Genomic DNA, 27,310 nt, shown 5'->3' on the forward strand with positions numbered 1-27,310 from the left:
AGTAAACATATTAAGTAATATTACTTAAGGAAATAATTAGTTTTAAAATAAGCTTAAAGTATAAGAATAATACACCTTACTTAAGGATATTATAATAAGCTATAATATTACTAAGCCTCTTAGCTTTAGCTATAATAAATATATATTTTAAGTAAGAGACTTTATAAGGAGGTCCTTAAGTATTATTTAGAGGAATACTACTAAAAATAAGCTAATATAAGTAAAAGCTTTAATAGAATATTAAAAAGGTAATAGAAGAATAAGATAGAAATATATAAAAATAGGTATCTTAATAATAAAGTAAGGAGAGAGGAGTTAGTTAAAGTAAATATATAAACCTTAACTTTTTAGAGCGTAGAGGGGGTTATTAAGGAGGTTAAACTTTTTAAGAATAAATTCTTTATAGTTAGAGAAGCTAATAAACTTAGAATACTTAGAAGATAAAGTGTTATTAATAATAATAGAAGGAGACTCTATCTCTATATTAGAGTCTAATAAAGTAGGTTATATTAGGTTAATTATAGTGAAATAATAGGAAAAAAGTGGATATTTTTATATAAGTAGCGCTATTATAGAAATAGAGAGAGTAAATTAATTAGATCTAAATAAGTTAGTAATTAATAAGGATTAGAAGCTAATTAACTTATATAAATAATAAGCTAAGAGTATACTAGAAATATTACTAGAATGATAAAAAGTTAGCTAAAATAACGTTATAATTAATTAATTAACTTATTATTATATAAGTTAATAAGAGAAGGAAAAATAGGAAGTAAACTAAGCGTAAAAAATCCTATTATTATATTATTTACTTATAAAGTATAGAGTAGTTAGTAGCTTAGATTAATATAATACTAGTTTTATTTATAGCTTATACTAACTACCTTTAGTTTATACTATAACTATACTTACGTAAAGACTAAAGGGGGAGGTATATATTATAAGCTACGCTTATTATTAATATTTAAGTAGTACTATAAACCTAGGAGAATTCTGCCTTTAGTAACTATATTTACTTAACTACTACTTTATACTTATTTTTCCTCTATATAAGGGGCTTCTTAGAACCCTCCCCTCTTTAGCTTAGATTCTTATAATTAAGGCACCCCTAAGTTGAATAAACTAAGGGCTAGCCCCTCACACTTTAATAGCTAATTTAAAGTTTTTTACTAACTTTAATATTTAATAGTAATAAAAACCTCTTAATTTATAGGAAAAACACCTCTAAAATATAAACTTAGAGTAGCCTTTTTACTACTTATAAATATAAAAGTAAGTATAAGCTTTATTAAGATAATATTAGAGATAATATCTTTCTTAATAGTAAAATAGGATAATATTAATCTTATCTAACTAAATAACCTTTTTCTAGTCCTCTAATATTTAATCTTTATAGTAAAAGTACTAAATAAACCTTTTAGCTTTTATTCTAGCTATTAAACTAAACTTATAAATAAGCTTAGTCTTCTAATACTTAGCTATTTAAAAGATCCTCTATATTATAATTACTAAAACCTTAATACCCTCTCTAATAAAATTACTAATAATATTAATATAATTCTTTTTATAATTATAATAATCTTAAGATACTTTTAAGATAATAATATTAATAATAGCTATAATTTACTTTTTAAGTTAACTAAAGTAAAGTTTATTAATAATATAGTTAGGTAAGATAATAAAGGCTTTTTCGTTTAGTTTAAAACTAGCTTTTATAGTATATATATAGATATAGTTAATTAACTAAATAAGTAAGTTAGTAATCTATAAGATCTCTTTAGTAGTTTTATTACTATAAGGAGATTATAAAGTAATAATAACTACTCTCTAAATAGGATCTAAGTTAAGTAATATTATTAATAAAGAAAAAAAAGAGGTTAAAAAAGTAGTAATATTAATATAATATGTTTTTATTAATATAATTAAGAAGGTTTACTAAGGCCCTAGTAAGCCCTTAGAAAAAAGTAATAAGCTAGTATACTAGCTGTTTTAGGTATAGTAGAGGTAACTAATAACTAGCGCTAGGCGTATATAGGGCTAGAGGTAGCATGGGCCTTAGTTAAAACTTTTGAACGGCACCTCCGTACCTATCTATTCGAAGCAACGGGGTTCCCGCCCCGGGTTTCCGCCCTTCATGCAGCCCAGTGGAACGTCGGGTGGAACATCTTCCAGCTTTCCATTTCAGGTACCTTAACCAGCCACAAGCTGTCCTCTTCCATCCGATTGTAGACGACGAAGATGACGAGAGCACACTTCTGCCGTTTACACGCGGGAATCATGGGTGATGGACTTGCCAGTGATGGACCGCACTTGTTGCATTTCGGCCATGGCCTGTCGAGACGTTTCCCCCCTCTTAGGTACCTTTGGTGAGGGACTAGTAACTACCTTACCTTTCGTGGGTAGGTGTCAGAGGTGGCTTACGGCGGCACGACACGAGTTCCTGGTGCAGATCATCTTCGGCAGCGCAAGGGCACCGCTGAGCCAGCCAGCAATCTACCTTACCTGATCGGGTCATCCATTCTGAATAAGAATTCCGTTCCACCGTTGCAGCGTGCCCCCGCCGTGGCTGTCGCTGTCGCCGTTGCCGTCAAAAGGCAGGTTGGAAGATAACCTAAGTAAGGTACCGTACCTAAGGTAAGGTAGGTAAGGTTAGATAGGTAGGTGAGGTACCTTAGGTGCTTAGGTAATGGACAGGAAGCAGCGGGCCTTGGCTGCGCCTCCTAAGGTGGCCTACCTTAGGTGCCTTGGCGCGGCTGCTGCGACGAACAGGACGGGACCAGCCAGCCCCCTGGTCAAGGTTAGTGCGGCACGCTGGTTGGGCCCGACGTGTCTTCCCTACTCAACAGTCGACCGGGTCCTGTTTTAGAGATCGGGGCTCGTCTTGCGCGGCTGGCTTTTTGGGGATGGCATCGCGTGCGTTGATAGGGCGGCTGGTGCTATAGAGGCCCGGCTTAAGGTGCGCAAAATGAGCCAACATTATGCGCTTACGGCGGCCTCGTACTACTATGTATGTACCTATGCTGTCGACATCTTCTGTATGTTTGCTGTGCGGCGTGGTCTTGACTTTTGAGTCTTTCAGATCCGATCCAGACCCAGTGTGCACACTAATTAGTGTTCCATCCGAATTTGACCTGTCGCCCCATCGCTCAGACACCATCATGGTCCAGTCTTTTCTGGATGGACTCGGACTCCCGTCCCGTCGTCTTCGATGACACCTCAGTCCTCGTGACCGTGACCGTCACGGGATCGTCTGCGATGGGAAACCTCGGCCCTAGCCGCAGCGGCATTCAGCTGCAGGATGAACCAACCCAAGGTGAAATTGTGCACGTTGAACCCTTCCTTTCTCGTCGAATGTTTCCATGCCGTTTCCCGATTTGAATTGGATACCTACCTACCTACAGTACTTACTCGCTGGCCCTCCGAGAAAAGGACTTGTTCTTAAAGCCCTCCACTCCTCCATCTCTCCTATTACCTCCTAAACGCCGACCCAGCCCACCTCAAACAGACTATTTGCAGGTCTACCTCACCTACCTAAGGTGCTTAAGGTACCTACCTAGTGTTCGGCACGATCCTCTATCGCCCCCTTTGGCACCTCGCTAGGTTCGCACACAACCGTCCGCCGCCAGATGATGGCCCGCTCAAGAACACGTTTGACGCGACAAGACCAAGCCTAGCAACACCACACCTAACTACACCTAGGTAGTAAGATCAGCCCGACCTCCAAGTTCAGGGCAGGGGAATCAATCGACTTGACACCTCCGCCAATATATCTTGACTGGGCCGTAAGGTATTGAACGCAAGGTGAGGAGGTGAGCTACTAGGTAGGTAAGGTCGCGAAGTTGTGGCCGTGTACATACCTAGGTACCTACCTTACTCTACGTCCATGATCCCCGCCCCTGCCCCCTGGCCTCCGATTTCCCTCCACTTCCTTCCCGTCGGCTCGGGTGTCCCCTGCCATCCCATCTGTCCCTTTCCAGACGGCAGGCCCCTGGCCCCCGGCTTCGTCTGTTCTTCCTACCTACCTTACCCAACGTAGGTCCTGCCCCCAAATGTGAACCATTCTACCTTACCCTACCTGACCTAGTACCGTACCTTATGATGAGGTGAGGTGGGCAAGGTAAGGAAGGTGAAGTAAGGAGAATTGAATGCACGGCGCAGGCGCAGGCGGCCCCCGTCCACTCCTCGTCTAGTCCCTTCCTCCAGTGTTCCTTTTTAACATGTCGATATCCCTCCCTCCATCCCCATTCTGCCCTCCCTTCTCAATTCCTGGGCCTCATTTACCGGCTTCTTCCCTTCTATCTCCTTCTCTTTCTGCGGTTGGCCCTGTTCCCTCTCGGAACCTTGCCTCTGTTCTTCTCTTCTTAGCTTCTTCTTGTGCTTCTTCACATACGTTCGCTTCCACCCCGCCGGGCGCCTCTTTTCCCTCTCTTTCCATTCTTCCCGCCTGGCCTTGGCCTTCGTTTCTTGTCTTGGCCAGCCCTTCTCCTTCCAGCTTCTGTCAGACTTCTTCTCTTCTCGCCCGGTCTGACTCGTCTATCCCTCATTCGACCGCCCGCCCTCGACATACAACTGCCTTGCGACTGACCACTTGAACCGTCGTTCATTATTCCAGACACCTGTCTACTCCTTACCTGTCGATATCGTCTGTCCCTGCTCGTCCTCTCGTCCCTCTCTCGACTTGGACTGCCAGCTGCTGTCTCGTTATTTCTTTTCTTGGCTCCTCGAAACGTGCCCCTGCGTGTTTGGGGCTTGCCTCGCCACGTTGACGCCCTCACACGCCACCAACACCTCCAACTCTGGGCAGCTCAGCTCCGAGATTACCACTTCAGATTCAAGACAGACCATGAGCTGCTGTGTGACGCTGTGACGGGTCTGGTCATACACACACCAGTGTCTCATCACTTCCCACAGGCCAGGCTGTATTTCTCAGCCGTTCAAACACTCCGTCACGCCCTCGTTCCTCTATACCCTTCGCCAGACTTCACCTCTGCTACCCCGTGCCATCATGAGGCGTCGTATCTGGCTTCAGGCCACGGCTTCTGTCGTTCTTCTCGGTGCTGCTCACGCGCAGCTAGACTCGTTACCGCCATGTGGTGTAAGTCCTTTTTTTAACGTCATACCCAGCCTCGAAAATGCTGCTTCGATTCTTCAGCATGATCGTGGCTGAGACTCGTCGACTGGAATGACATGTTCCTTATGCTTGTACTTTCAACTAACTCAAGTTCTCAGATCTCATGTGTCAACACTGTCATTGCAAAGGGATTTGGCTGCGCATCTCAGGACAACTCTTGCCTTTGCAAGCAACAAGATTTTGTGTTTGGCGTTCGTGACTGTGCATCCCAGTCTTGCGGCGCCGACGTCGCTACCAAGGTGAACGATTACGTTACATCTCTTTGTGCAAGTATGATGCCCCTTGGATCTACAGAGTAAGCAACGCGATCACTAACATGACGGCGTAGCTGCGACCCAGGCTCCTCCTGCATCGACACAACCGCCTGCATCCCAGCCGGCTTCCTCGCCGCCGCCACAACCTACCACGCCCGCACCAGCCCAAGCATCATCCGAGCCAGCTCAACCAGCGGCTACTGTCGCAACAAACGGTGCAGAGAAACCCTCGTCCCAACCCGTCAACTCGGCACCGGCAGATGCAACAAGCAAGGCGATCTCTGAGGTTGCCCAGACTACGCAAGTCTCAACTCCTGCGCCCACAACTATGGTAAAATCCCTCCTGAAGCCGCAGAAAGGCTGACACAACTGACATTACATCTTTGTAGTCAACGTCTACCAAATCAACCACCAAGTCAACTACTTCGACCTCGACAGGTTCCCAGGGCTCGCAATCCGGATCCGCCTCAGAGAGCGATTCAGGAAAGCTCTCCAATGACACTGCAGGCCTCTCAGTACCAGCGAAGATTGGAATTGGCGTTGGCGCTGGCGTGGGCGTCCTTGCAATCGCCCTTGCTCTCTACCTCTTAGTGAGAAGGCCGCAGAACAGGACACGTTCCATGCAGATCTCAGGACCGATGCCAGGCTCTGGGAGAGACTACGGCATTGTGGGCATGACTGGCAAGAATTACTCGGAGCTGGAAATGCGGTCTCGAAGGTATGAAGATATGGTTCCACGCCAGTCCCCGAGACGGATGATCTGAGTGGCTTATCCTTTTACCCTCCACCGCCACTCGTTCATTTGTCCGAACAGTACTCGTCACAACATGACGGGGATGGCACCGAGATCGTGGTTGGGCTTGTGCCAGGCCAAGCTGTGGTAGATGCCTTGACAAAAACACCGTCTGGCGTACAAGACGTTTGGTGATTGCGGCCGGCAGCACATTATGATTAACGATTGACGATTGTTTGGTGTACGGCGTAGGTAGGGTGCGGTGTGGAGCGTGGTGCCTAGCTTGCTCGCGATTATACCAATTAGGAGTTCGATTTGCTTCGCATACACATGCGACATCATGGCTACAGCCGGGAAAAAATATGGCGTAATGGTTTCCATGGCATCTTTCATTGTACATATTCTTACAATTCCAGAGAGTGGTGTTGCACGCTCTGTCGACCAATCGACTTTAGACATCAAGACTGGGAGTTTTGTAGCCACAGTGAAAAGTGTCTACCAAGAGTAGTAGGGTCTTTGCGCAGACACCGGCCTATCAGGCAAGTGGACCCAGGGCTTCCTCCGCGCTTGTTTCGCCTCTCTCTCGTTGTACTCGCGTAGTCTCGTCTTCTCCTCCTTCAGCACGACAGAAATGCCTAAAAATGGCTTGGTCAGCCCACATGAAGAAGATAAACGTCGATAAAGGGCCTGAACCGGGTCGGGACTTACTAGTTGACGGTGATTGAATGATGCCAAATCTGCCTCGTCCCTTGTAGTCCATCGACTTGGATCTCCAGGGTCCTCTTCCCACCCAAGACTCCGCGACGTAGAGCTTCGATGAGTTGTCGACTCTCAAAGCTTTGCCGTCCTTGGTCTCGATCTTGATTGGATCATGTGATTTACCCAGACCCATGCCGCGGCTGACGATGGCCAGATCTCGAGCTTCTTCGAGCTGATACTTGACCTCCCGGGCCATCTTCTTCTTCGAGTATCGCATCTGCAGAATCGCCTCATCCACACTCTTGCCCTGTACTTGACGAGCTAGGTGCACAAGTTTCTTGACGCTGGTCTCCAGGAAGGGACTCTTATGCTGGAGCTCCTTCTCCGTCTGGGCGATGCGCTCAGAGCGGCTGACGCGGCCGTTGCGACGAACCATCTGGATGACTTTCTTCCTCTCCCATCGTAGACGAGCTCGCGGGTCGGGGTCAACCCGGTACGACATAGTTTCTGCCGTCTTCACAGAGCTTTGCATCCCGGGGGCAGTTTTTCCGCCCTCGGCGACAGCATCCTCAACTTCCTCTTCGAAAATAGAATTGGAAAGCGAAGCCTGCTGCTTCTTGGCGAATTGCTCGCGGATCTTGGGGTCGTTAAGGTTCTGGCCACCGCTGAAGGAATCCTCAACAGGATTGCTCTTCTTGCGGCCGAACATGCCAGAGAAGCCCCATTTGCTTCGAACTTGAGTGGCCGGGCGCAAGGGAAGAATAAGAGGCCTCGTTGGTCGTGCGATGGATTGAAGGGTTGAAGAAGCTAATGGACGATAGAGATTAGCTGGTCGATCCGCCAGTGCCATGTCGAAGTAGCAACTTCACGAACGGAACACATAATCCTCGAAACTGACCGGAAGAGGTTAATCTCCTCGCAGGGAGATGGATGTTCATGGCTGCTGTTGTGTCTGCTGGACGTTAAACCAGCAATCCTACGTCGCCATTCCCGTTCCTGCAGAAAATTGCTAGATCAGAACATCTGATATGCAGAGAGTTGCGCCCGGGCCAATGCGGGCCGTCGTTCTGTGGATCTACATTAGTCCTTAGCCGGAGTTGACCCGTTTGCACCGAGCCAGGAACACGGACGCTTATGTAAGGATACGATGACGCCAACCAGCAGCCAACCAGATGGAGGGGGATTCAAAGACCCAGGCCTGCCTGGCTTAGGTAATGTGAGAAGTGCGGGAAGGTCAGGAACAAGTCACCTACGGATGGGGAGAATTTGACATCACGTGATGACTCCATCGCGCGAATTCATCAGACCATTCGAGCTACCCGAGGACTTGAGCATCACCAAAGCACCCTCGGATACACGAAATATCGCCTCAATCGACCCTCACAACTCCCACTCAACTCCGCATCACAATGGCCGGCACTACTGCTGTCAAGCCCATCACGGGCGTACGTTTCCCGAATCAATTGAGCACCTTGAGCCGCAGTCGCCGGGCCTACGGAGCATGAACAGTTGTTGGCTAACAGCGGACAACAGATGCTGCGACGCAACCTGGTCCTCGACCTTGGCATCGCTCTTGGTGAGTTCTCCCCGAAACCCTCTTTTGGTCCGCAGCTGGAATTGCGCCGCCCCATTGCGCTCCTTCATGGGCCATCCTCGGGATATGCATCGATGCGCTCGCTACCCAGCAGTCACCCACCCTTCGGACCAGTATCCTAACTTACTCGCAGGTCTCGGCTTTGCTATGGCCAACGTCTACTGGTATGCGAACACCGGATTATATTCGCCCGATACTTCACGCAAACATGCTCGAACTAACCGTATGTCAGGTACGGCTTCCACATGCCTCGCACGAACGCTCGCGATGCCTATTACGCCAAGTTGGAGCAGCAGAAGGCTGAGGCTCGTGGCCAGAAGCAGTAAATGACCACAACGACGACGATTGACTGCGGTGGCGGCAGAAAACGAGGGCACTTTCTTCGATTAGCGATGGGATTGAGAGAGCATTCGTGGTTATAGACAAGATACGGGCTTCATCAGCTGGTCAACCGACCCCGATTGTACCATACACGCCAGCAAATCGAGTCGAGAACTATTCTTACGTCGAGGGCAACGGTTCAATGGTGTGACGTGCAGAAATTATTGCTGCGAGGCGTGTGAGGCGCTCAGTCAGACGTGCTGCTTGTCGCGAACATGATACTGTCACCAATGCCTCAAAAGACGAAAAACTCAAAAGTCCGTCTAACATACAAAGCTCCCAAGGACTTCATGTCTTAAAGGGACCGTGAATTCTGTTCGTAGCTTTTGGATCGCCTGCCTTTTTCCAGCACCTGAACATTTTTATTTCTCCCACAACTCTGGCCATTCATGATACGTCCGCTGGTCACCATTTCCCTCTCTGCCATGGCCCTGGCGGACGTCTGTACTGCGCAAGCCCAAAGTATTGGTGTGCCCATCTTTGGGTCCAGCATTCAGCCCTTCCCATGCTGTGGTTTCAACAGTAAATGTACCCTTCTTATCCTGGCATCTATTGAAGGTAATGTTCAGTAATCTTAAGCATGCCATGGGAATGAATCATATCGCCGATTTCGTGCCGCATGAGATTCGCCAAGTAGAACAAAGTTGGGAACGGACTTACTGCCGGAAAACCCGCATGATAGGCCAACATCCAATGGGGCTGTCTCTGCGGTCGGGGTTTTTGACGGTGCATCTAAACTGCGTCATCGCCCGCAACGCGCACTTGGACAAATCGACATCAGCACCCCTCTCAAGCTTGCGCTTTTTGCCTCTCAGGTCCGCCTGCACATGTCGCGGCAAATCCGACGCATCGAAAACAAGGCAGGGCGGGGTCATCTCGGCTGCAGAGGCGGCGTCGAAACCAACTGCAAGGATGAAGAAATATCTGGACAAGAAAAAGTATTCGCGGCTCTCGATGAGGGGCAGGAGGCTCTTGGGCGACGCCAAAGAGACCACGCTAGAACAGGTTGGTGTGCCACAAGATGAGAGGCGATAAGTAGTCTGGACTGGTGAGGTTGAGTAAATGGTGGACGGTGGATGGGGTCGGTGTTTTGGGGGGTCGGCGGACGCAAACTTTTGGTCCGTGGAGGAGCCAGACAGCTCACCACTCACACACCTCAACCCCCAGGCTATTTGCATCAAACCATCACCAGGCTCCGTTCGGCATGTCACAGCAGATCTCTTTTTCGCACATTTGTCATCGTCATACAGCTGACTTTGTTTCGATAGGTCTTGGACGTCTTCAGCGCAGAACACAAGCCCGTCAACCCCACGAAAAGGAAGAATCGACCTAATTTCTTTCCCATCCCACTCCTGAATGCGTTCGCCGTCAAGAACTTTCGTGCTACACAATCTATTCCTCTCGCCGTCACCGGCCGTCAACTCCCGCTCATCTACCGGCTTGTGTCGGGCCTCGTGTCCGCGCCCCACTGCAAGACGGTTCTCATCTTCGACACAGAAGGCCGCTTTGACGTAACACGCCTCTGCTGCGGTGTCGACGACATCCGTCACGTGTACGTTCAGCGTCCGGCGCGCCGTGGTATCACCGGCAGCACCAATGGCCCTGCCGATCCAAAGCGCATTTCCCCAGACCAACTTAGGGATCAAGTCGCTGCGGCCGAGCAATGGATATTCTACGGCAAGCACAATAGCGGCGCACGCGAGTTGTGGGGGACTGTGGTCATCGGAGCCATCGGAGCCGGCGACATAGTGGCCGCTTGGAGAGGCTGGCTGGATGTCGAACGCGCCAACGTTCCCGGGTTCTCCATCGCGTGCAGCGCAGAGGAGGCCATCAGCGATCGCCAAAGGCGTCAAGAAGCCGTTGACGCGGCACTGTGGGTTGCCTCTGCGAGGTGGGGAAGCTTTACCTTCACGGAATCCTTTCCTCATGCACCCGAATCTCACCACAGCAATGCAATGACGACTGGAAACAGTTAAAAGTGATGGGGCCGTGGAGGATGCGGAGGAGGAGACAAAAGAGGAGATGCGAGTGGAGCGAGCATGCTTCTCGTAATGTCCAGTGCAACTACATCTGCAACTACGTGCTACATTGCACATTTAAGGACATGCTCAGGATGCTCTCTTTCTGTGTCTTGACCAACATCTCTGAACCCACCATACCCACATGTTCCACTTGCATATGAAGACAAACCCTACTACAACAACCCACCGTTGCAGCACTCCAAGTCATGTTACCTCGGAGCTGGTGTACTTGGAAAACACGGAGCGGAAAGGGATCGGCGGCCCAGGTAGCCGAAGGGGGGGGGACATGCACCAACGCCAACACCGGCCGGACTTGGCATGTATTACAACAACACGGCGCCGCGCGAGGCCGCAGCATGACGGAGATGCGCAGGCTACGCATCGGCCCAAACGGGTAGGACCAGATCCCTCTCGGCATCTCAATCCCGTCTTATTACCTTTCATGTCTCCCAAAGCCAATCAATCACCATGTACATGGTTCGGCAGCGGCGTGAAAAATTGTAACGAAGCCGGCCAAGAGATGAGTTAGCTTCAGGGACCTCCTTAATCGTGCCATAAACAAGCATTTCGAAGCTTGGCGATAATTGCCAGGTGCTGGGCGCGAAAATCAAGCCAAGTGTGTGTCATGATGGTTGTACAGGTTCAAGTGCTCAAATCCCTCGGCGTCAAATGGCGCCTGTGTATCGTGTATTCTGCTGTCGCTAGTCTCGCAACTCTAGATTGCGGTCATGTACCTCGTTGATTGGAAAACGCCAGTGGTATCACAATTTTCCCCCGAACTAAACAAGTACCCTAAACTCTTAACCCCAACACTAAGAAAAAGAAGGAAGTGGCTCGCTAGCAAACAAAGTCTTAGATCACGAAGTTCACATGGCTACGCTAGCCCAGAATTGGCTGGTTACGCTCCTCCAGAGGAGTGAAAACGGCGCTGTCCTTCGACTGAAGAGCCTTCAAACACTCCTCTTCACCGAGAATGTCCTTTCTCAGCGATGTGACAACCCTCTTGCGGATCTCGCGCTGGATGCCGTAGCGCACAGCGTCTAGGACGTTATCGACAGTCGCCTTGGGCTTGTAAGCCGGCTCCGTACCATCTTGGTAGACACCGGTCTTGACGAGGATGCTGTGCCACTCATTGTCCGCATACTCATCGTAGGCGTTGGTGCCCCGAATATCACTCTCCGGTGTGTCGCCAACAAAATAGACGGTGTCGGGAGGTGCGTCCAAGCCGTGTTGCTGACGACGCCATTGCTGCAGCAATCTCGTTGCAAACTCGAAGGTACTGACCTGGGGCTTGCCGAAAGCGTGGGTGTGCAATTTGCCCTTCTTCTTGGTAACGTCGCGGAAAATGACCTCCAACATGCGGCGCAAAGCGCCCATACCAAGACGAACATTATCGTGGGCAGCAGACCAGACGACATCGTTATGAGAGAAGTAGATCGGTGGGCCCTCGTCGAAAGTTTCGCTCAGAGTACCGAGACGGCCTCCCTTGGACATGGCGAGATCCAGCATAATTTGAATGTCGCCAGCCCAGTCTCGGGAATCAGCGAAGACAAAAATGGCTTCAATGGTGACATCCGTGAAATCTCTTTCGCGAGAATTTGTAAGTTCGTCCTGAGTGAGCTTGCGGAAGGGGGTTGTTGCGGAGTTATGCTTGATAATGTCTCCGGGTGTAATGACATCCTTGAAGCCATAGCCCTCTGCAACTTCGCGGCACTTTTCGCCCTCACCGCCAACAACAAGGACAGTGTTGAAGCGCTCGGCCATTTCCCTCATGGGAGTGTGGCCGCAGATAAACTGCGCTGGCGAAATGTCGATCTGCATCTGCTTAGACAGATCACCACATCTCTCTTCTTCCGTCTTACCACCGCCATTGGTGAGGAAGATGTACGGACTGTTAGACGTGCATGTTAGCATCCATCATTGGCGAGCAGAAAAGCCACGATGCGGCGGATACAAGTGGGGCCGTGCGATGTGGGCGGGGTGACAACTTACATCTGGATACCGTATTCGTTGTCGCCATTCAACACCTTCATCGCCTCAACTGCTTCGGGGATTGCCCGACCTCCTCTAATGAGGACACCGTCGATGTCGAAGGCGAAAGCAAAGCTGTCAGCGACAGGGGCGTCGATTGTGGGCGTGACTGGTGACAGCGCGCCGGCAGGGCTACCCAGAGCTGATGATCCAGCAGAGCCGCCGGCGGAGCCATCCAGAGAGGATTCGGGAGTGCTTAGAGCAAGATTGTCCAGTTCCTTGCGGGCTGCGACAATGCTTTCAATGAAGCTGCCGGTGGACGAAGCTCGGTGGTTGGGAGCCATGTTTTATAACCGTTGTGAGGGGAGTCGAACACGGAGGGAGCAGACTAGTTTCCTGGTGCGCAATCAAGTGAGGTGATGAGTAGTAGAATGCACCCAAGCTTAATCTTTCAAAGATAAACAGCGGTCAAAAGCGCTGATGAATCGGAAAAGTAGATGATGAAGCAACAATAAGCACCATCTTGAGAATGCGTCCTGGGAACCACCGGCTTATATAGTCCAGGTATGAGAGCATCTTGACTTGACGCTGACGTCTCACTCTAATAGCTGACCTCTCTTTCTGGAGCACTCTCTTTCCAACGTGTGGATGTCTCCGCAAAAACCAGGCAAACGCAGGCCCTTGTTGACTGATACCCCTGGGATGAGTTTCTTGAGTCGTGCATGGTCCGTGGATACGTGGAGGCGAAGTAGCATGAGAAGTTTTTTTGGATCCTAGACCTGAGTGCTCCACTGAGGGAGACACAAGGACCTTACCTGGTGGTGAGAATTCTGATTCCTACAGGATACAGCAGTACATGTTTAGGATAGGCTCAGTGCCCAATCTCCAAAGTATCCTGCGTGTGTGTGCGCCTGTTTGAAAGCAAAGAAACGTGGGCACAAAGCGGAGCGACGGCGGTGAGATTCAGATTGGGGTCGGCGCAAAGGCTGGGCCGGGCAAAGAAATGAGCGAGTCACCCAGCGAGCCGCCAACCAAGATGGCAGTTTGAGAGAGAGCATGGTGAACGAGGCTCCATCCGGCCCCAGTTTGCCAACCGTCATGGTGGAGACTTGGCTTTCTGGTTCCTCGTTGCGGCTGCGAAAGGTTCCGCCGAGAAGCAAGGAGAGGCCCTCGAAATGTCCCGAGAGGGATGATGATAACTGGACTGATGCGGCAGCGATCGCCTTTCCGAAGCGGCCTTGGCGAGTGCACATGCAAGCCGCCATCACGCCCGTTGGACCCTGAAATAAGCAAACTTTCAAGACTTTCGGACGGGTGCTGCGGCTTGCGGCATGGTCAGCCAAAAACAGCAATGATGAGGGAGGGACATCCAAGATGGACAAGGGAAGCGAGAGAAGAAGCGACACGCAGTCAGAGAGAAGGACGCCTCGGGCCAACGAAAGGTAAAGACAGCCAGGAGTTTGATCCGGTATCTTTCAAAGTATATGCCCCGCCACCTTGTGTCTAGGTAGTACAAATGGTACATCGGTGCAGGTTTTGTGTGATGCCTCTCACTTGAAAAGGGCAGAGAACACTGTGAGGATGCCCCCCCACTGCCCCTCCCCCTCCTCCCATCCTTTCCCCTTCCATGGCTCCTATTGGATCCAGGTGCTGCTCCTTATCGATCGTTCCTTGCGATACGCCTAGACGTTACAGGGATGGTGCCAGTAACCTGCCGTGATAGCACAGATTGTGGTCCACAAATGCGAGAATGCAATCGCACCATGAGGTGAGAGCGAGGGCGTCGGTGTCAGGAAAATTGGAAAAGTGTATACGTAGCGCAGGCCTCGACGTGAGAGTTCTGGCCGTGTGGTGGCCAAGCGGGCTCCATCAGAGCGGGTCCGGAGAGCCCGCAGTGACGTCAGACTGATGGATACCGACTCGAGACACTAGTGTACAGACAAGGGTTCAGAAACCGATGTGACAGGCCGGATTATCGGGTGATTGGACCAGGAGGGCTCCGCAAGACGGGCCGAAGGAACTTCCGCACCATCGGCTGGCTTAGGTAATGCGCTTGTGGCGGCAATGAACCGGGCGCTTGGAAAGGGGGTCGGGCGTGTCTACCTAAGGTACGGTTTTTCTGATACCGGTTCCGCATGATAGGGCTTGTCTCACTGCCTGCTAATTAAGCACGGCTGGCATGGCCTTGAAGAAAAAAGTTGATTCGAGAGTCCAGCAATGCTGGTCCTTGGCAACTGCCCACAGAAGGCCGTTTTCCTGCCAACGTATCTGGGCTAACAGCGACTGACTCGGCGAATGACGTCTCGTTGCGGCTTCTCCATGTCATTGCGAACAGGACCACAAATCCACAACATCTCCAGGCCATCCACATACGTTGTACCCGCCGCCACGGGCACGTCGCTCCGCGGTCTGTCCCTCATCAACATTTGTGGGTGAACTGGCTGCTCCCACCCTCCCTGTTGAGGGACGGGCGCAATACGCACAGTATCTCCTCTTGGGGTCCGAGGAGTGGGAGGGCACGAGGGACAATGGAGCATAGGCAACGGGACAATGAAGCATATGGCCAAATATTCGACTCGTACAGTATGTGTTGGTCAATTCGACACATTCCCCAAGTATCCACTGCGTTCCCAGCGACATGTGCGACGCATTGCAGGCTCACTGCGCGAGGTAAGGTCAAGTAGGGTGGGCAGGCAGGCAGGCCGCAGGCAGGCATGGCATGGTGGGCATGGTGGGCATGGTGGGCATGGTGGGCATTCTCACAGGCTCGGGACGACCTCTTGATGCGCGTTTTATCATCCATAGCCTTTTGTCTCTCTGTTTTCCTGCGCCTCGCCGTCTTCTCCTGCGTAGCTACGCCATCGGTCAGCTTTGCCGAGACGAGGCAGGACGTTGGCCGAACAGAAACAGGCCATGGTCCGGCGCTATCGCTATCGCGTCCCGCTGCCACCACGCGCGCTACTCGCCATTCGCATTGTGATGCCGTCACCGTCCGCCGTCTCTGTACTTATATGCACGCCCCCCCTTGCAACTCCCCTTGCCATCCATTTTTGTCTGCCGTAAGTCCACCGGAGACAGTTTGGACATACGGGCCTTGTCATTCCTCATAAACCTGCTGCATGTTTCAGCCAGATCCTATTCGCCTGCTGCAGCTCGTTGGGCAGAAAACAGCATGGACAACGACAGGCGAGAATGAGAGGAGGGAAACAAGTACCAGGAGCCCATGGTACTACTACTCTGCAGACACCAAGGAGGCTGAGGGGCTCCACGAGGGAATAATGGAGGGTCATGGTTCCAATGGGCTGGCGTGACTGGATGGCCAGAGCACGAAGGTGGATTCTGGGAGACGCCGCTCACTTGCTAATAATCAATCATACATCCATCCATCCTTGGAGCTGCGTTTCACCCATGATAATGGGCAACGCAGGCTAGGCCGGCAGGTAGTAGCCAAAGCGCCTTCGCGTGCGAGGTGTGTGTGCATCTCCCTTTTATCCCTCATTCGTCTTGCAATATGCCTCATTCCTCATTCCTATTTTACGATACCTTCGGGCAGGATTCCCCGATACCAAACACTAAAATGGAAACCCGAACAGGTCAGGGGTCATGGCGCTTATTGAAGGTTGACGAAGAGGCCGCCATCAACGAGTAACTGTGCACCGGTAACATAACCGCTGAGCTCTTCACAGGCCAAGAAGACGGCCGGGCCGGCAAGGTCGGACGGCACTCCGGTGCGGCCCAGAGGAATGCGGGACTCCATGTATGTGCGCTTGGCATCATCTGAGAGATCTTCATCGTTCAGCTGGGTCTTGATGGTGCCAGGGAGCAACGCGTTGCAGCGAATTTTATGCTTGCCCAGAGCAACAGCGGTGCTCTGCATCAAACTGAGGACACCGGCCTTGGTGGGAGTGTAATGTGTTTGCAGACCGCCACCGACGAGGGCAGAAATGGATGAAATGCCTATGATGCTGCCTCCCGGGGGCGACTGCTGGCTCATCTGGCGAGCAGCAGCTTGTACGACATAGAAAGCACCGTCGAGGTTGGTGCGGACAGTTTTGGTAAAGAGGTCTGGCGTCAAGTCGAGAAACTCGGCAAAGGTGCAGATGCCAGCGTTAGAGACACAGACGTCGAGGCGGCCGTTGCCCGAGTGCTTAACAGCGAGAGCCACCAGCTGGGCGGCGGTCTCGGGCTCGCGAACGTCACCCACTTGATGAGCGAAGCGTCCGGCGTTGGGGTTCGCCGTTCTCAAAGAAGCTGCCTCGGATTCGAGAGAATCGAGATGAGGTTGGTCCTTCTCAAGGCCCAGGTGGTTGACGACCACATCGGCTCCTTGTTTGAGGTATTCAAGACAGATGGCACGTCCTATACCGGTGGTACCCCCAGTGATGATGGCGGTCTTGCCGGCGAGAAGGTTGGTTGGAGCCATATTGATGTCAGATGGCTGCGCGGTAGTCCGGGACGTCGCACAGAAGCTGGAGGAGGTGAGGTTGATTTTATGTCGGGTGCGGGGTTGTCTTGGGCGGCAAGGGTGTCGGAGGATTTAGTTGGTTCGACGGCGAGGGGACGGCGACACGGGTGAGGAGAAGCCGGAGGGGTTAGACAAGATCGATCGTAGCCTACTTCAAATTGATGGCGTGCAAGATGGTTCGTTGACTCTCTTCCGGCTGTCTTTTCTCGATCGAAGCGTGTACGTTCTGACACGGGTGGACGAGTGGCTGGCCGGCAGAGTATTTGTAGCTGCGGACGATCGTGTGGTGGTGTGGGTGACGGCGGTGGAGGAGGCGGAGACGCGGGAGGAGCACGAGGGGTTAATGTGCAGCGAGGCCGGTTCTTTGGAGCACCGACGAACCGAGTCACGATGCCCAAGTTGGTATACAAGGTAAGATAGGTAAGCTAAGGTAAGGTAGGTACTAATTAGGTGCCTAAACTTAGGTGAGGCAGGTCGGGACTTTTGGTAATCTTTGTTGCCAGTAGGAATGCACCTTAAGGTAGGTAGGTAGGTGGGTAGCAAAGGATGCGCAGGCATCGTGTCTTTCCGTCAGAAAGCATCATCAAGGCTACCGGGCTACCTTACCTACCTTACCTACTCGGCCTACCTAAGGTACCCTTAAGATAGTGCCGTCCCCGGAAGGTGTCTGAGGTGCCCAGGCACACAGCCCGTCTATTCCAGTGTCCCTTCCCCCAGATCACTTCCATAAGGTGCCTACCTTAGGTACCGTACCTACCTTATGTCAGGTTTCATTCACTGAACGTCAGCCCCTTAAAACCCCCACCATGGACCCACCACGAGCTGTGTCCGTTCTCTACCTAGTCACTCACCCCGCGTCCTCGGGCCTCATTACAGCGAGCCAACCCCACCAAGCACAGTCGGGAGTCCCTCGTTCTAACAACGTCCACGCCGCTGACACGGCCTTTGCTCCGCGACCTTGGGCGACCCGACGCCATTTATTCATCGCCTGTCTCGGATTTTCCGGTGCGTCATGCCCTTCGGGTGTCCCGATAATGGATATCATCTCTCTCAACCACGTAATCACTGCCATGGTTAGACTGCTGCTGGCCGTCCAGATCAAGTAACACTTCTGATGTCAAATTCGGCAGAGACCGAAGGCATAGGGAACGAAGAACACAGTGAGCCGACATTAACATCCAATTCATTCCATTGCTACAGCATTATGAGAGTATTCATGGCCGCTGGTTGCGGCACTGTCCCAAGGGTCTCGTTTGCAATGGCTCCCCGCCGAGGACAGTACTTCGCACTCCACCACCGTTCGCCTCTATATTTCATGACCGTGCATGCCGTGAGCCTGTATTCTCTCCTTGTACTTCAAGCGCCATTCGTGACGTTCGCAGCCGCCTGCTCCTCTGCCGTCTTCAAAGGCCTCTCCTATCTTACTGTTAGTCTTGATACAATCGCATGTGGGTGGGTAGCTAGTTTCTTACGATGTTGGTGCTGAGCAGCGCCTTGCCTGGAATCAACTTTGACCTCACGGCGGGGTTTAACGTTAAGCCAAAGCCAGGCTTATCCAAGTCTGCCGTTGTAAGATATCCCTTGGTGGGAATGGGCTCGTCCAGGAAGAGATCACCGAACACGGGAAGCACGCTCTTGCCATCTGGGGAGTTGGCCAGGTACTCTTGGAATGGCGTGTTGGGCTGTGAGATGACAAAATGGTAACTGTACGGGCCACTGGCGTGAGGAACAACAGGAATGTCATAGGCGGACGCCATCGCCGAAACCTTGAGCAGCTCTGTCAGGCCACCCAGCCACATGACGTCGGGCTGGATGATGTCGAGGTTGCGGCCCTCGATAAGCTTGCGGAACCCAAACCGTGAGTACTCGTGCTCGCCCGTTGTGAACTTGATGGTCGGGTGTGCCCGCTTGATCTGCTCGAAGCCGTCCGTATCGTCGGGGGACAGACACTCCTCCCACCAGTTGATGTTAAGGTCCTCGCACGCCTTCGCAATCTCGATTGTGTAGGGCACGTTCAGACTCATGTAACAGTCCACCATGATGGGGAAGTCGGGGCCGACACTCTCACGGTGCTTGCGCAGGAACTCGACGTTCTTCTTCAGCCCAACGTGTCCCTCGTCTGGGCAGTATGGGAGAGGAACCTTGCCGCCCCAGAAGCCCATCTCCTTGGCCGCAGCCGGCTCAGGACCGGTGCAGTAAAAATCGAGTCGCTCCTTGGTGGCACCACCGATCAGTCTATAGACAGGCTCATTTCTCAACTTGCCCAGCAAATCCCAAATGGCCAAGTCAATGACGGAAATGACGGCGAGGGGCAGACCCTTGCGGCCGTAAAACATGGAGCCTCGGTACATCTGCTCGAACAGCAGGTTCGTGTTGCGTGGATCGGCACCGATGAGGAAGCGCTCGAAGTGCTGATGGACGAGCCAGCAAGCCGGAGGACCTGTGCGTCGTGTATTAGCAAATTAGTTTCTCCGTCGTCTCGCCCAAGAAAGGCGTCGCGAATACACCCAGCTTACCTCCAAAGCCAGTAGCAATTCCAACGGTGCCATCTGAAGATTCAATCTCGACGAGAAACGAGCCTAGGACGTTGATGCCCCAACTCGTTCTGGAATTGCGGTATTGCTCCCATCGCGAGCAAGGCGTGGAGATGGGGCTGTCAATCAACCTGTTGAAAATCAGTGTCAGTCGCGCTTCTGTGACACGTCGTACCGCTGCAGTCGGAGCGACGTGGTGGGAAGCTTACCAGTGGCCGCCCTTTACATTGTGGTAGTCGCCTCCGGAGCCGACGCCGCCAATAACGAAGGTCCGAATCTCCTTGATGGACGGGAAAGACCTCACGGACGCCATTGTGTCACTCACTGTATGGCTCTTGCTGAGGAGGTGGAAGTGGTGGTGAAGAGGGAGTGACGCGCTGCAGGGACAATTACGAGAGCCACGATGCGGTTGAAGAAAAGCGATTGAGGGGGGGAGAAGATGTGAGGGGAAGAGAAATACACCAGCGTCTTTTTAAGAATAATTGGAGGAAGTCGCCATGCGGTATGCGGGCGGGCTTACGAAACAGACAAGCCGAGCTGAATACCAAGGGAGGGGATAAAAAAAAAAAAACAGGAGACAGCTTATCAGACGACGGAACCTAGGCGGCCAGGCAAGAAGCAACTGGGCAAAACCGGCAACGGCAACATGATCAGGTTAGTGGGGGTAAACAAGGCATGGCTGGGCCGAGAGTCTCGTGGGCTCAGCTCGTGCTGCCTCACTGACTGAGGTAAGGTAGTGAGCGGTGGACGGGAAGGTTTTTGGAGATCGGTGTCAAATGTCCCGACAGGCGGAATCCATTGAGACTCGGCATGGGGGTTCGGAAGCTCCAGCGTACGCTCAGGGCACGAAGGACCCTCCTTACCTCCACTGCAGTGTGCTTAGGTAGGTATGGAGTCCTTCCCTCTCCGTGCGTCGGCCGGGCTCCGATCAACTGCTGGCGTGGGCAGCAACTCGAAGGATATGACCAGCGAGGTTGATGTCGTTCCGGCGGATGCAAGACGCGCCGGGTTCGGTATGGAACACGGCATGGAACACAAGCTTCTCTGCTCGACCAACAACGAACTCAATCGAGTAAGTAGCACAAGGCTCGACTAATTGCCCTGCAGGCGCTCGCCAATCGGACATTTCAATGTATAACTGGGCTTGCGGAAGGCGATGGCGGATGAGTCTGCGTCTCTGGGTCGACGACAGCAATCCTGGTTGGGTTGCGTGGAACGGGAAAGGCCGAGCCACGTTGCTCTCACCTCAGAGTCAATTCGGGTGAGCTCTGTTCCGTACGAATCCCAGCCATGGTCTCGTGACAATTGGCATTCGGGGAATGGGACAGCTCTGCCCGAGATCTAGTCCGGGAGCTTTGGGTACCTTAGGCTGCTTCTCCTGAGGCATCAACAGGTGCTTTCCTCCACTGCGGAGGACTCCAGGTCCGGTCGCAGCCCGACTTGGGAGGCCGGCGGTAGCCGTCTCCGCACCACGACTCCCGTCCAGGTCTGCCCGGCGCCGGCGGATCGCACACGGCGGAGATGTCGCGATTGATCACGTGGAGCCTGCCATTTGCGGGTATGCTACTGCAGTGTGGTCGTAGGTAGGCAATGGAATTTCCTTGCCTCGGCCTGGCGCAGCCGCTAGATCACGGATCTCAAGCCACCTCCACATTCTGTCCGCGTGGCCTCCACAGTTTGCTTACCGCGTAGGTACACCGTACCCAGGAGTTTTGGCATTCCATCTGTTGGAGTCTGTCCAATCCGAGGCGCCCGTTTCTTCTCCGCCTCCACACTCACCTCCGCACCCCTCGCGGGCCTCTCCGCTTCGCTTCCCCTCCCCCGAATTCCCTCCCCCCATCCACCTTCCCCTCGCCGCCATTCCATTCCCTGTCCTGTCCGTTTGTCTGCCTGGCCCTGCCTGTCTGTCTGTCTGTCTGTCCACTGCTGCCGTCCGGGGTTGTCACATCATTTTCTTCCTTCTGTTCGGCCTGCGGCACGTGTGGGACGAAAAACAAAATACCCCGAGCCTCCTCTTGCCCTCCGCCCCAGCCTCCTGTTCCTGTGCCCTTTTTTTCCCACCCTCTGCTCAACATTACCCCGAGCTTCCCAAGCTTCTCCCGAAGTTTGCGTTGCGAATCGCACAAACGCCTGCAACTCCAGCGAATTTGCCGCCCTCGCTGCGCGCGTCATACCCAACCACGCATCTTGCCTTGCCTTGCCTTGCCTTGCCTTGCCTTGCCTTGCACCCGCGCACCCGACGACTGCCTTGCGCTGCGTCGCGTCGCCCATCCGACCCGCGCACCTGAGGATGCAGCACAATGGCGGACACGCTCTCAGCAGCCGGTCACCGCCTGCAGCCAACACTACCAAGTCTCTCCAGAATCTGAACCAGGACCAGAACCAGTCGCAGACCCAATTCCAGACCCAGTCCCTGAACGACCAGGACTCTGACGACGGCAACCAGCTGCATAGCGCTGATGAAAACGATCTCGAACAGGACGATCAGGATGTTACCCGTCTTGGGAAGCGCAAGAGACCCATATCTGTCTCGTAAGTCATTCACTGTTCTGTTCCGTTCCATTCCCCTTGCCTGTCCACTTACTTCTCCTTCCGTCCTGTCTCCATTCTATCCCTATCCCAATCCCGTCACTGCCCAACAACAACCTTGCTTAGGTTGGCCGTCCCGTACTCGCTCTGCTCCGCCCTTCCTGCCCTACCTTTACTGTGCTTTGTCTTTGTTTAAACCAAGTCAGAGCCTTGCCCGTTTTCTGGATACCTGCCTCGCCTCTCTGTCTGATATCCCCCCCACACCTCGCCGCCTCATTCCTGCTCTTACCCGCCTGCTTGTCTCTGATATGCCCCTTGTGCTCTGCCGTCCCCGTCTTCCCCATGTCACCGTCTCCAGAGCATGTGCCTTCCGAGCAAAATACCGAAGCTAACAACCCAATTCCAAGGTGCGAGCTCTGTAAGCAAAGAAAGGTACCGTTGCGTCCACTTCAGCTTCCTTTTTTGCTCCCCTCCATTTCCCCCTTACCCACCTCCACAGTTGCTGTCCCCAGTTTCTCCTCGATCCTCCGTCGTGGTACCTTCATTACCACTGTAGTGTTGGCAAGCTCAGAGCGTACACCGCGTTATTCATTTTGATTTGCGGCCTTATAGGCATCCGTCGGAAAACGCAAGGGCGCTGCAGCTGACCGACCTCGGCTTTACAGGTAAAATGCGACCGTGGCCAACCTTCCTGCGGCTGGTGTAGTCGCAATGGTGCTCTTTGCGAATACAAGGAGCGTAAGAAGCCTGGACTTCGCGCAGGCTACGGCCGGGAACTTGAGCAACGCCTGGATAAGCTCGAGGAAATCCTCAGAGCGCATGCCGAGATCCTTCAGGCAACTCTGACTTCCAGCCAACACAATGGCACGGCGCCAAGTATACGGAACAGCAACCCAAGTCTACCCAGTGACCACGGCACTCCACGAGAAACCGCGAATTTGTTTCGCCCGTCAGAGTCGATCAGGACACCACAGGCTGAGACTGCCCTCTTCTTGCAAAAGCCGTCCACTTATCCGCCCTCAACGCAGTCCATGGAGTTTGGCATGCCTCCCCCGACGCCTTCAATGCATGAATTTCAGGGGCAGATGCCCATGAGCAGTATGCCCGCACCTCCGAGCCATGTGGCTGCCATGTCCCACCCAAGCAGTGCGGCTCAAGAGTACTACGGCACGAACCAGACGCAACTCCACTCGCCTGACGTTCCAATGGCCCAGAGTCAGACCTCAACTACACCAGATCAAGAGCTTCCACCTTACGACTTGCTCTATGCCCTGGTAGACCTATATTTCAAGCACATCAACACATGGTGCCCGATTCTGCACAGGAAAACGACCCTTGATTCTCTATTCGGACCCTCCACTCTTGAAGAGACAGATCGCATCCTTCTCCACGCCATAGTAGCCACCACCCTGCGCTACTCAACCGATTCGAGACTCACGGAGGACAGCCGGCAGCACTATCATTCCATATCCAAACAAAGAGTCTTGCTGTATGGCATGGAAAATTCTTCGGTTAAGGCTCTCCAAGCGTTGGTGATTCTGGCCCTCGATCTAGTAGGGAGCAGCAATGGCCCGCCAGGGTGGAATATCATGGCTTTGATCACAAGATCGGTCGTGCAACTGGGTTTGGCTGTTGAGAGCACATCCTTCTCAGTCTCGCCCAACTTTACATCAATTTATACATTGAGGGCCATGATTCTCCCGGAGCCAAAGGACTTCATCGAAGAAGAGTCACGACGGCGGCTATTCTGGATGATATATCTTCTGGACCGCTATGCCACATTGGCAACCGCCTTCGAGTTCGCACTTGATGATAAAGAAATCGACCGCACATTGCCCTGCAGAGATGATTTGTGGATCAAGAACCAAAAGGTCGAGACGCGGTGGTTTCGTACGCAAGACCATCCTGAGGATACGAACCCTGAGTATGACATCAACAAGCCGGAGAATCTCGGTGCTTTCTCGTATTACATTGAGATCTTGGCCATCCTCTCCAAGATCCACAAGTTCTTGAAGCAGCCTGTGGATATCAGTGCGTTGAGCGATGTTGAGCAGTGGCAAATGCGGTACAAGGAGTTGGACAACATGCTCACATCGTGGAAATTCGGTCTTCCCGGTGAATACGGCAATATGGCGAAATTGTTCCAGCCCGGCAATAAGACGCTCAACTGTGGCTGGGTCATGCTACACGCCACGTACCACACAGCAGTCATCCGATTGCACTCGTCAGCGGCATATCCAACGACCCGGTCTCCTATATTCACCCCTTCTTACAGTGCTTCACAGAGATGCCACGGCGCAGTCGAGAACATAGCCGCACTAGGCGAATTCGTCGTGAACAATGGCCTGCTGGCGAAGCTGGGTCCCCCTTTCGCATTTACACTCTGGGTGGCCTCTCGTTTGCTCTTAGTCCACGGGTCAACCGTAGAACACAAACTCTCACCTCAAATCCAGTTTTTCGTGGAAACCCTTCGCGAGATGGGGAGATATTGGCCAGTGGCAGCGCGCTATTGCGGCCTTCTACAACGCGTCTTGGACGAACACCGCGACAGCGAGCGACAGGGAGACGGCGTCACCCCGAGCTCAGTCAAGATACTAGCCGACATGCGCCGGACGGCTTTTGACCTCGACTTTCTGATTTCGCGGCAGCCTCGCGCGAACGGGGTGCCCAACCACAGCCGCTTACCAAGCGTTACGCCCGCACGAACACCGGCGCCTAATGAGCTCGAGTATTTGGATGTCTTTGACTTTTTCAATGTGCCACGTTTGCCGGTAGGCAATGAGAACATAGCCGGTATCCAGCATGCGGCTGGCGGGCCCAGTGGGCAAAATGGAGCATCATCAGGGGTTGATGCAAACAGCGAGAACGGCGGCTCCAGCGGACCAGCTCCTCCGGGCAACGAATTCAACATTACGAATTTTATGGTGGACGCGAACAGCGACTGGCTCTTTAAGCAGGAGGGAGCTAAGTTTCTCACATGAATTACACCCGAACATTGGATTTAGGGGTTTGGTTTTCGATTAGCGTGCTGCTGGTTGAGTGTTGTTCTGGCAACGTAACGCATGGCCAGGTAATTATTTTAGTTCTTGCATTGGCCCGATACCTGTCTGTTTTGTGTTTGTATGTAAGATGGGTTGACTCAATCAAGGGTGGACTATGCAAGTATGTGTGTATGATAATGACGGATCTCACGGTTGTCTCGGACTCTGGGCGACTGGTCTCAGTCCAACAGCTGTTGAAAATTCGAAGAAGAAGCATTTGAAGCCGAAGCTTTTGATCGGTTTGAAGTTGTGTCACTAGTCTGGGGCGGGCGGATGCTGCGCAGTGGAGAACTGCCTACTGAGGATCTGACGGGGTGAGAATCCTATGATACAACAAGGTTGCGCCGAGGCATTTGTCAATAAAAAGAAGGGTATATTTTCATTATTTGCTTCGTAGCCAACCCAAGTGTCTGCTGAGCATTAGACAGCAAAATATTTCCCAGTCCCCCGTCCCAGCCTGACCGATCGCAACGCGACAGTGCCTTATGATCATGCGCCACAACACCGCTGAAAAGATGCATACAACATGTAGGGTAGCAGGATATATCAGCCACAGCACACGCTTGGCTCCTCAATGCCTGGAGCCTTTGGACCTGGCGCTGTTGGTGCGTCGAGGGTGATGCGGCAGACAAGCCAGTCGCACAGGAACTTGCCCAGGCCGGCTCCGATGATGATTGAGATGATGAGGTATCCGTTGTAATACATTGCCAGCAACATGACGATGTAGGCCAGGCCGAAGGTGGCGGCGTGAATTATTGAGCGAATAAATTGTTGCAGGGGGGATGCGCGGAAGACGAGCGTCTGAGGCGCCACGACGGCGGGAGGGTCGCAGCAATTGGTTTCTTTCGGGATGCGAGCTTGGAGCTCAGCAGCGCGTGCTTGGAACTGGCGTTGAATGAGGGCATCGTATTCTTTGCCCAATCTGCGAAAGACTTCGAGGAAAACGGTGAGAAGACCGACGCCGATACAGCTGGCAGCGAACATGCCGGCATTTTTGATCTGCCACGATTCGGCAAGGAAGCCTACCAGGGGCAAAGGTCAGCCAGAATTCGTTCAAGGTTGAGATGTCACACATTTGCGAGCATGCTTGTATAAGGTAGGCTAGGCAGTCAGTGCCCATCAGGTTGGTTATACGCACAAGCGTCAACTGTGTACCAGTTCCACAACATGGACATCTTGCAGTCCGCCGAGGAACTGCTCATAGAGCTGTGATCCATTATGCCGCGAGGTCTGTGGCTCTATTTCCGTAGCGTGTCGATTCTGAAGTTGCAGGAACTTCAGCCCCAGAAGGTTGCGATGTTCGGTTTCTGAGTGGTGGTAGCAAAGCGCAATTCGATCGGGGACGGTGGCAGCTCATACGACCGGCGCCGCAGGGAGGAGTCAGGGCCGGGGTGGCTTAATATCTATGCGAAGACGGAAGGCTAAGAGGTTGGAGCGCAGGGTGAGCGAGAGGATTAAATTGCCCCGCAACGAGAGGAAAGATGCACGGGCGAGCTCGGCAGCAAGCAGATATGCAGTGGGTTCGGGTGAACCGAACAGTGGGAAACGCGACCAGCAGAAGCTTTGGGTCGCGGGGGAATCAATCCTGGTAAGCTAAGTGGTGCGCAAGTTTCAAGACGGTCCAGATTTGGGACTGAAGAGTTGACGTGCCCTAAGAGAAGTAACTTTATGATTGGTGGCAGAAGAAATCAGAGTTGAGGTGGCAGTGACAGGTGCTTTGCCAAGTCGAATTGCCAAGTTGACTTGCCACTGGCCATCATGAGGTGAGCGCGGAGTGGACCCTCTAACTTGCTCACGCTAAGCCGGTTCGGAGGTTACACTAACTGCGTAAGGTACCTCAACTCCATATAGTACGGAAAAGGTACCACGAAAACCCGTGGACAGATGCGGGTGGGTACCGTTTCCCGCCGGGCAACCTATTCACAGTTGACAATTCAAACTGCAATTGAAAAATGCA

The 27,310-nt window shown here is 52.3% G+C and overlaps 10 protein-coding genes across 10 annotated transcripts; 4 read left to right on the forward strand and 6 right to left on the reverse strand.

The window, feature by feature from the left end:
- Nucleotides 1–5,005: 5,005 nt before the first annotated feature.
- On the forward strand, nucleotides 5,006–6,149 carry CGCS363_v012864 (GPI-anchored CFEM domain protein; the record flags this gene model as incomplete). Its single annotated transcript, XM_036644713.1, has 4 exons — nucleotides 5,006–5,095; nucleotides 5,230–5,401; nucleotides 5,460–5,716; nucleotides 5,775–6,149. The coding sequence occupies 4 exons, from the start codon at nucleotides 5,006–5,008 to the stop codon at nucleotides 6,147–6,149; spliced, it is 894 nt and encodes a 297-aa protein (XP_036489484.1).
- A 464-nt stretch (nucleotides 6,150–6,613) lies between these two features.
- On the reverse strand, nucleotides 6,614–7,755 carry CGCS363_v012865 (54S ribosomal protein L22; the record flags this gene model as incomplete). The annotated part of the gene is made up of 3 exons (XM_036644714.1): nucleotides 6,614–6,753; nucleotides 6,827–7,624; nucleotides 7,716–7,755. 3 exons carry the CDS (start codon nucleotides 7,753–7,755, stop codon nucleotides 6,614–6,616), a joined length of 978 nt encoding a protein of 325 aa, XP_036489483.1.
- A 471-nt stretch (nucleotides 7,756–8,226) lies between these two features.
- Nucleotides 8,227–8,737, forward strand: COX9 (Cytochrome c oxidase subunit 7A; the record flags this gene model as incomplete). Its single annotated transcript, XM_036644715.1, has 4 exons — nucleotides 8,227–8,262; nucleotides 8,351–8,393; nucleotides 8,545–8,575; nucleotides 8,644–8,737. The coding sequence occupies 4 exons, from the start codon at nucleotides 8,227–8,229 to the stop codon at nucleotides 8,735–8,737; spliced, it is 204 nt and encodes a 67-aa protein (XP_036489482.1).
- A 417-nt stretch (nucleotides 8,738–9,154) lies between these two features.
- Nucleotides 9,155–9,667, reverse strand: CGCS363_v012867 (uncharacterized protein; the record flags this gene model as incomplete). The annotated part of the gene is made up of 2 exons (XM_036644716.1): nucleotides 9,155–9,341; nucleotides 9,453–9,667. 2 exons carry the CDS (start codon nucleotides 9,665–9,667, stop codon nucleotides 9,155–9,157), a joined length of 402 nt encoding a protein of 133 aa, XP_036489481.1.
- A 37-nt stretch (nucleotides 9,668–9,704) lies between these two features.
- CGCS363_v012868 (uncharacterized protein) lies at nucleotides 9,705–10,768 on the forward strand (the record flags this gene model as incomplete). The annotated part of the gene is made up of 2 exons (XM_036644717.1): nucleotides 9,705–9,797; nucleotides 10,061–10,768. 2 exons carry the CDS (start codon nucleotides 9,705–9,707, stop codon nucleotides 10,766–10,768), a joined length of 801 nt encoding a protein of 266 aa, XP_036489486.1.
- Nucleotides 10,769–11,692: 924 nt separating this feature from the next.
- CGCS363_v012869 (putative CDP-alcohol phosphatidyltransferase class-I family protein) lies at nucleotides 11,693–13,128 on the reverse strand (the record flags this gene model as incomplete). Its single annotated transcript, XM_036644718.1, has 2 exons — nucleotides 11,693–12,704; nucleotides 12,806–13,128. 2 exons carry the CDS (start codon nucleotides 13,126–13,128, stop codon nucleotides 11,693–11,695), a joined length of 1,335 nt encoding a protein of 444 aa, XP_036489485.1.
- Nucleotides 13,129–16,394: 3,266 nt separating this feature from the next.
- On the reverse strand, nucleotides 16,395–17,207 carry DHG2-1 (L-rhamnose-1-dehydrogenase; the record flags this gene model as incomplete). Its single annotated transcript, XM_036644719.1, has 1 exon — nucleotides 16,395–17,207. One exon carries the CDS (start codon nucleotides 17,205–17,207, stop codon nucleotides 16,395–16,397), a length of 813 nt encoding a protein of 270 aa, XP_036490061.1.
- Nucleotides 17,208–18,605: 1,398 nt separating this feature from the next.
- Nucleotides 18,606–20,096, reverse strand: rhmD (L-rhamnonate dehydratase; the record flags this gene model as incomplete). Its single annotated transcript, XM_036644720.1, has 4 exons — nucleotides 18,606–18,665; nucleotides 18,722–19,689; nucleotides 19,766–19,914; nucleotides 19,993–20,096. The coding sequence occupies 4 exons, from the start codon at nucleotides 20,094–20,096 to the stop codon at nucleotides 18,606–18,608; spliced, it is 1,281 nt and encodes a 426-aa protein (XP_036490062.1).
- A 1,977-nt stretch (nucleotides 20,097–22,073) lies between these two features.
- On the forward strand, nucleotides 22,074–25,293 carry CGCS363_v012872 (putative transcriptional regulatory protein; the record flags this gene model as incomplete). The annotated part of the gene is made up of 2 exons (XM_036644721.1): nucleotides 22,074–22,315; nucleotides 23,019–25,293. The coding sequence occupies 2 exons, from the start codon at nucleotides 22,074–22,076 to the stop codon at nucleotides 25,291–25,293; spliced, it is 2,517 nt and encodes an 838-aa protein (XP_036490063.1).
- Nucleotides 25,294–25,899: 606 nt separating this feature from the next.
- Nucleotides 25,900–26,570, reverse strand: ctr4-1 (Copper transport protein ctr4; the record flags this gene model as incomplete). The annotated part of the gene is made up of 2 exons (XM_036644722.1): nucleotides 25,900–26,375; nucleotides 26,492–26,570. 2 exons carry the CDS (start codon nucleotides 26,568–26,570, stop codon nucleotides 25,900–25,902), a joined length of 555 nt encoding a protein of 184 aa, XP_036489649.1.
- Between the last annotated feature and the right edge of the window lie 740 nt (nucleotides 26,571–27,310).

The sequence above is a fragment of the Colletotrichum siamense genome (assembly GCF_013390195.1).
Source record: "Colletotrichum siamense strain Cg363 chromosome Unknown KSG_Cg363_contig09, whole genome shotgun sequence".
Lineage (NCBI taxonomy): Eukaryota > Fungi > Ascomycota > Sordariomycetes > Glomerellales > Glomerellaceae > Colletotrichum > Colletotrichum siamense.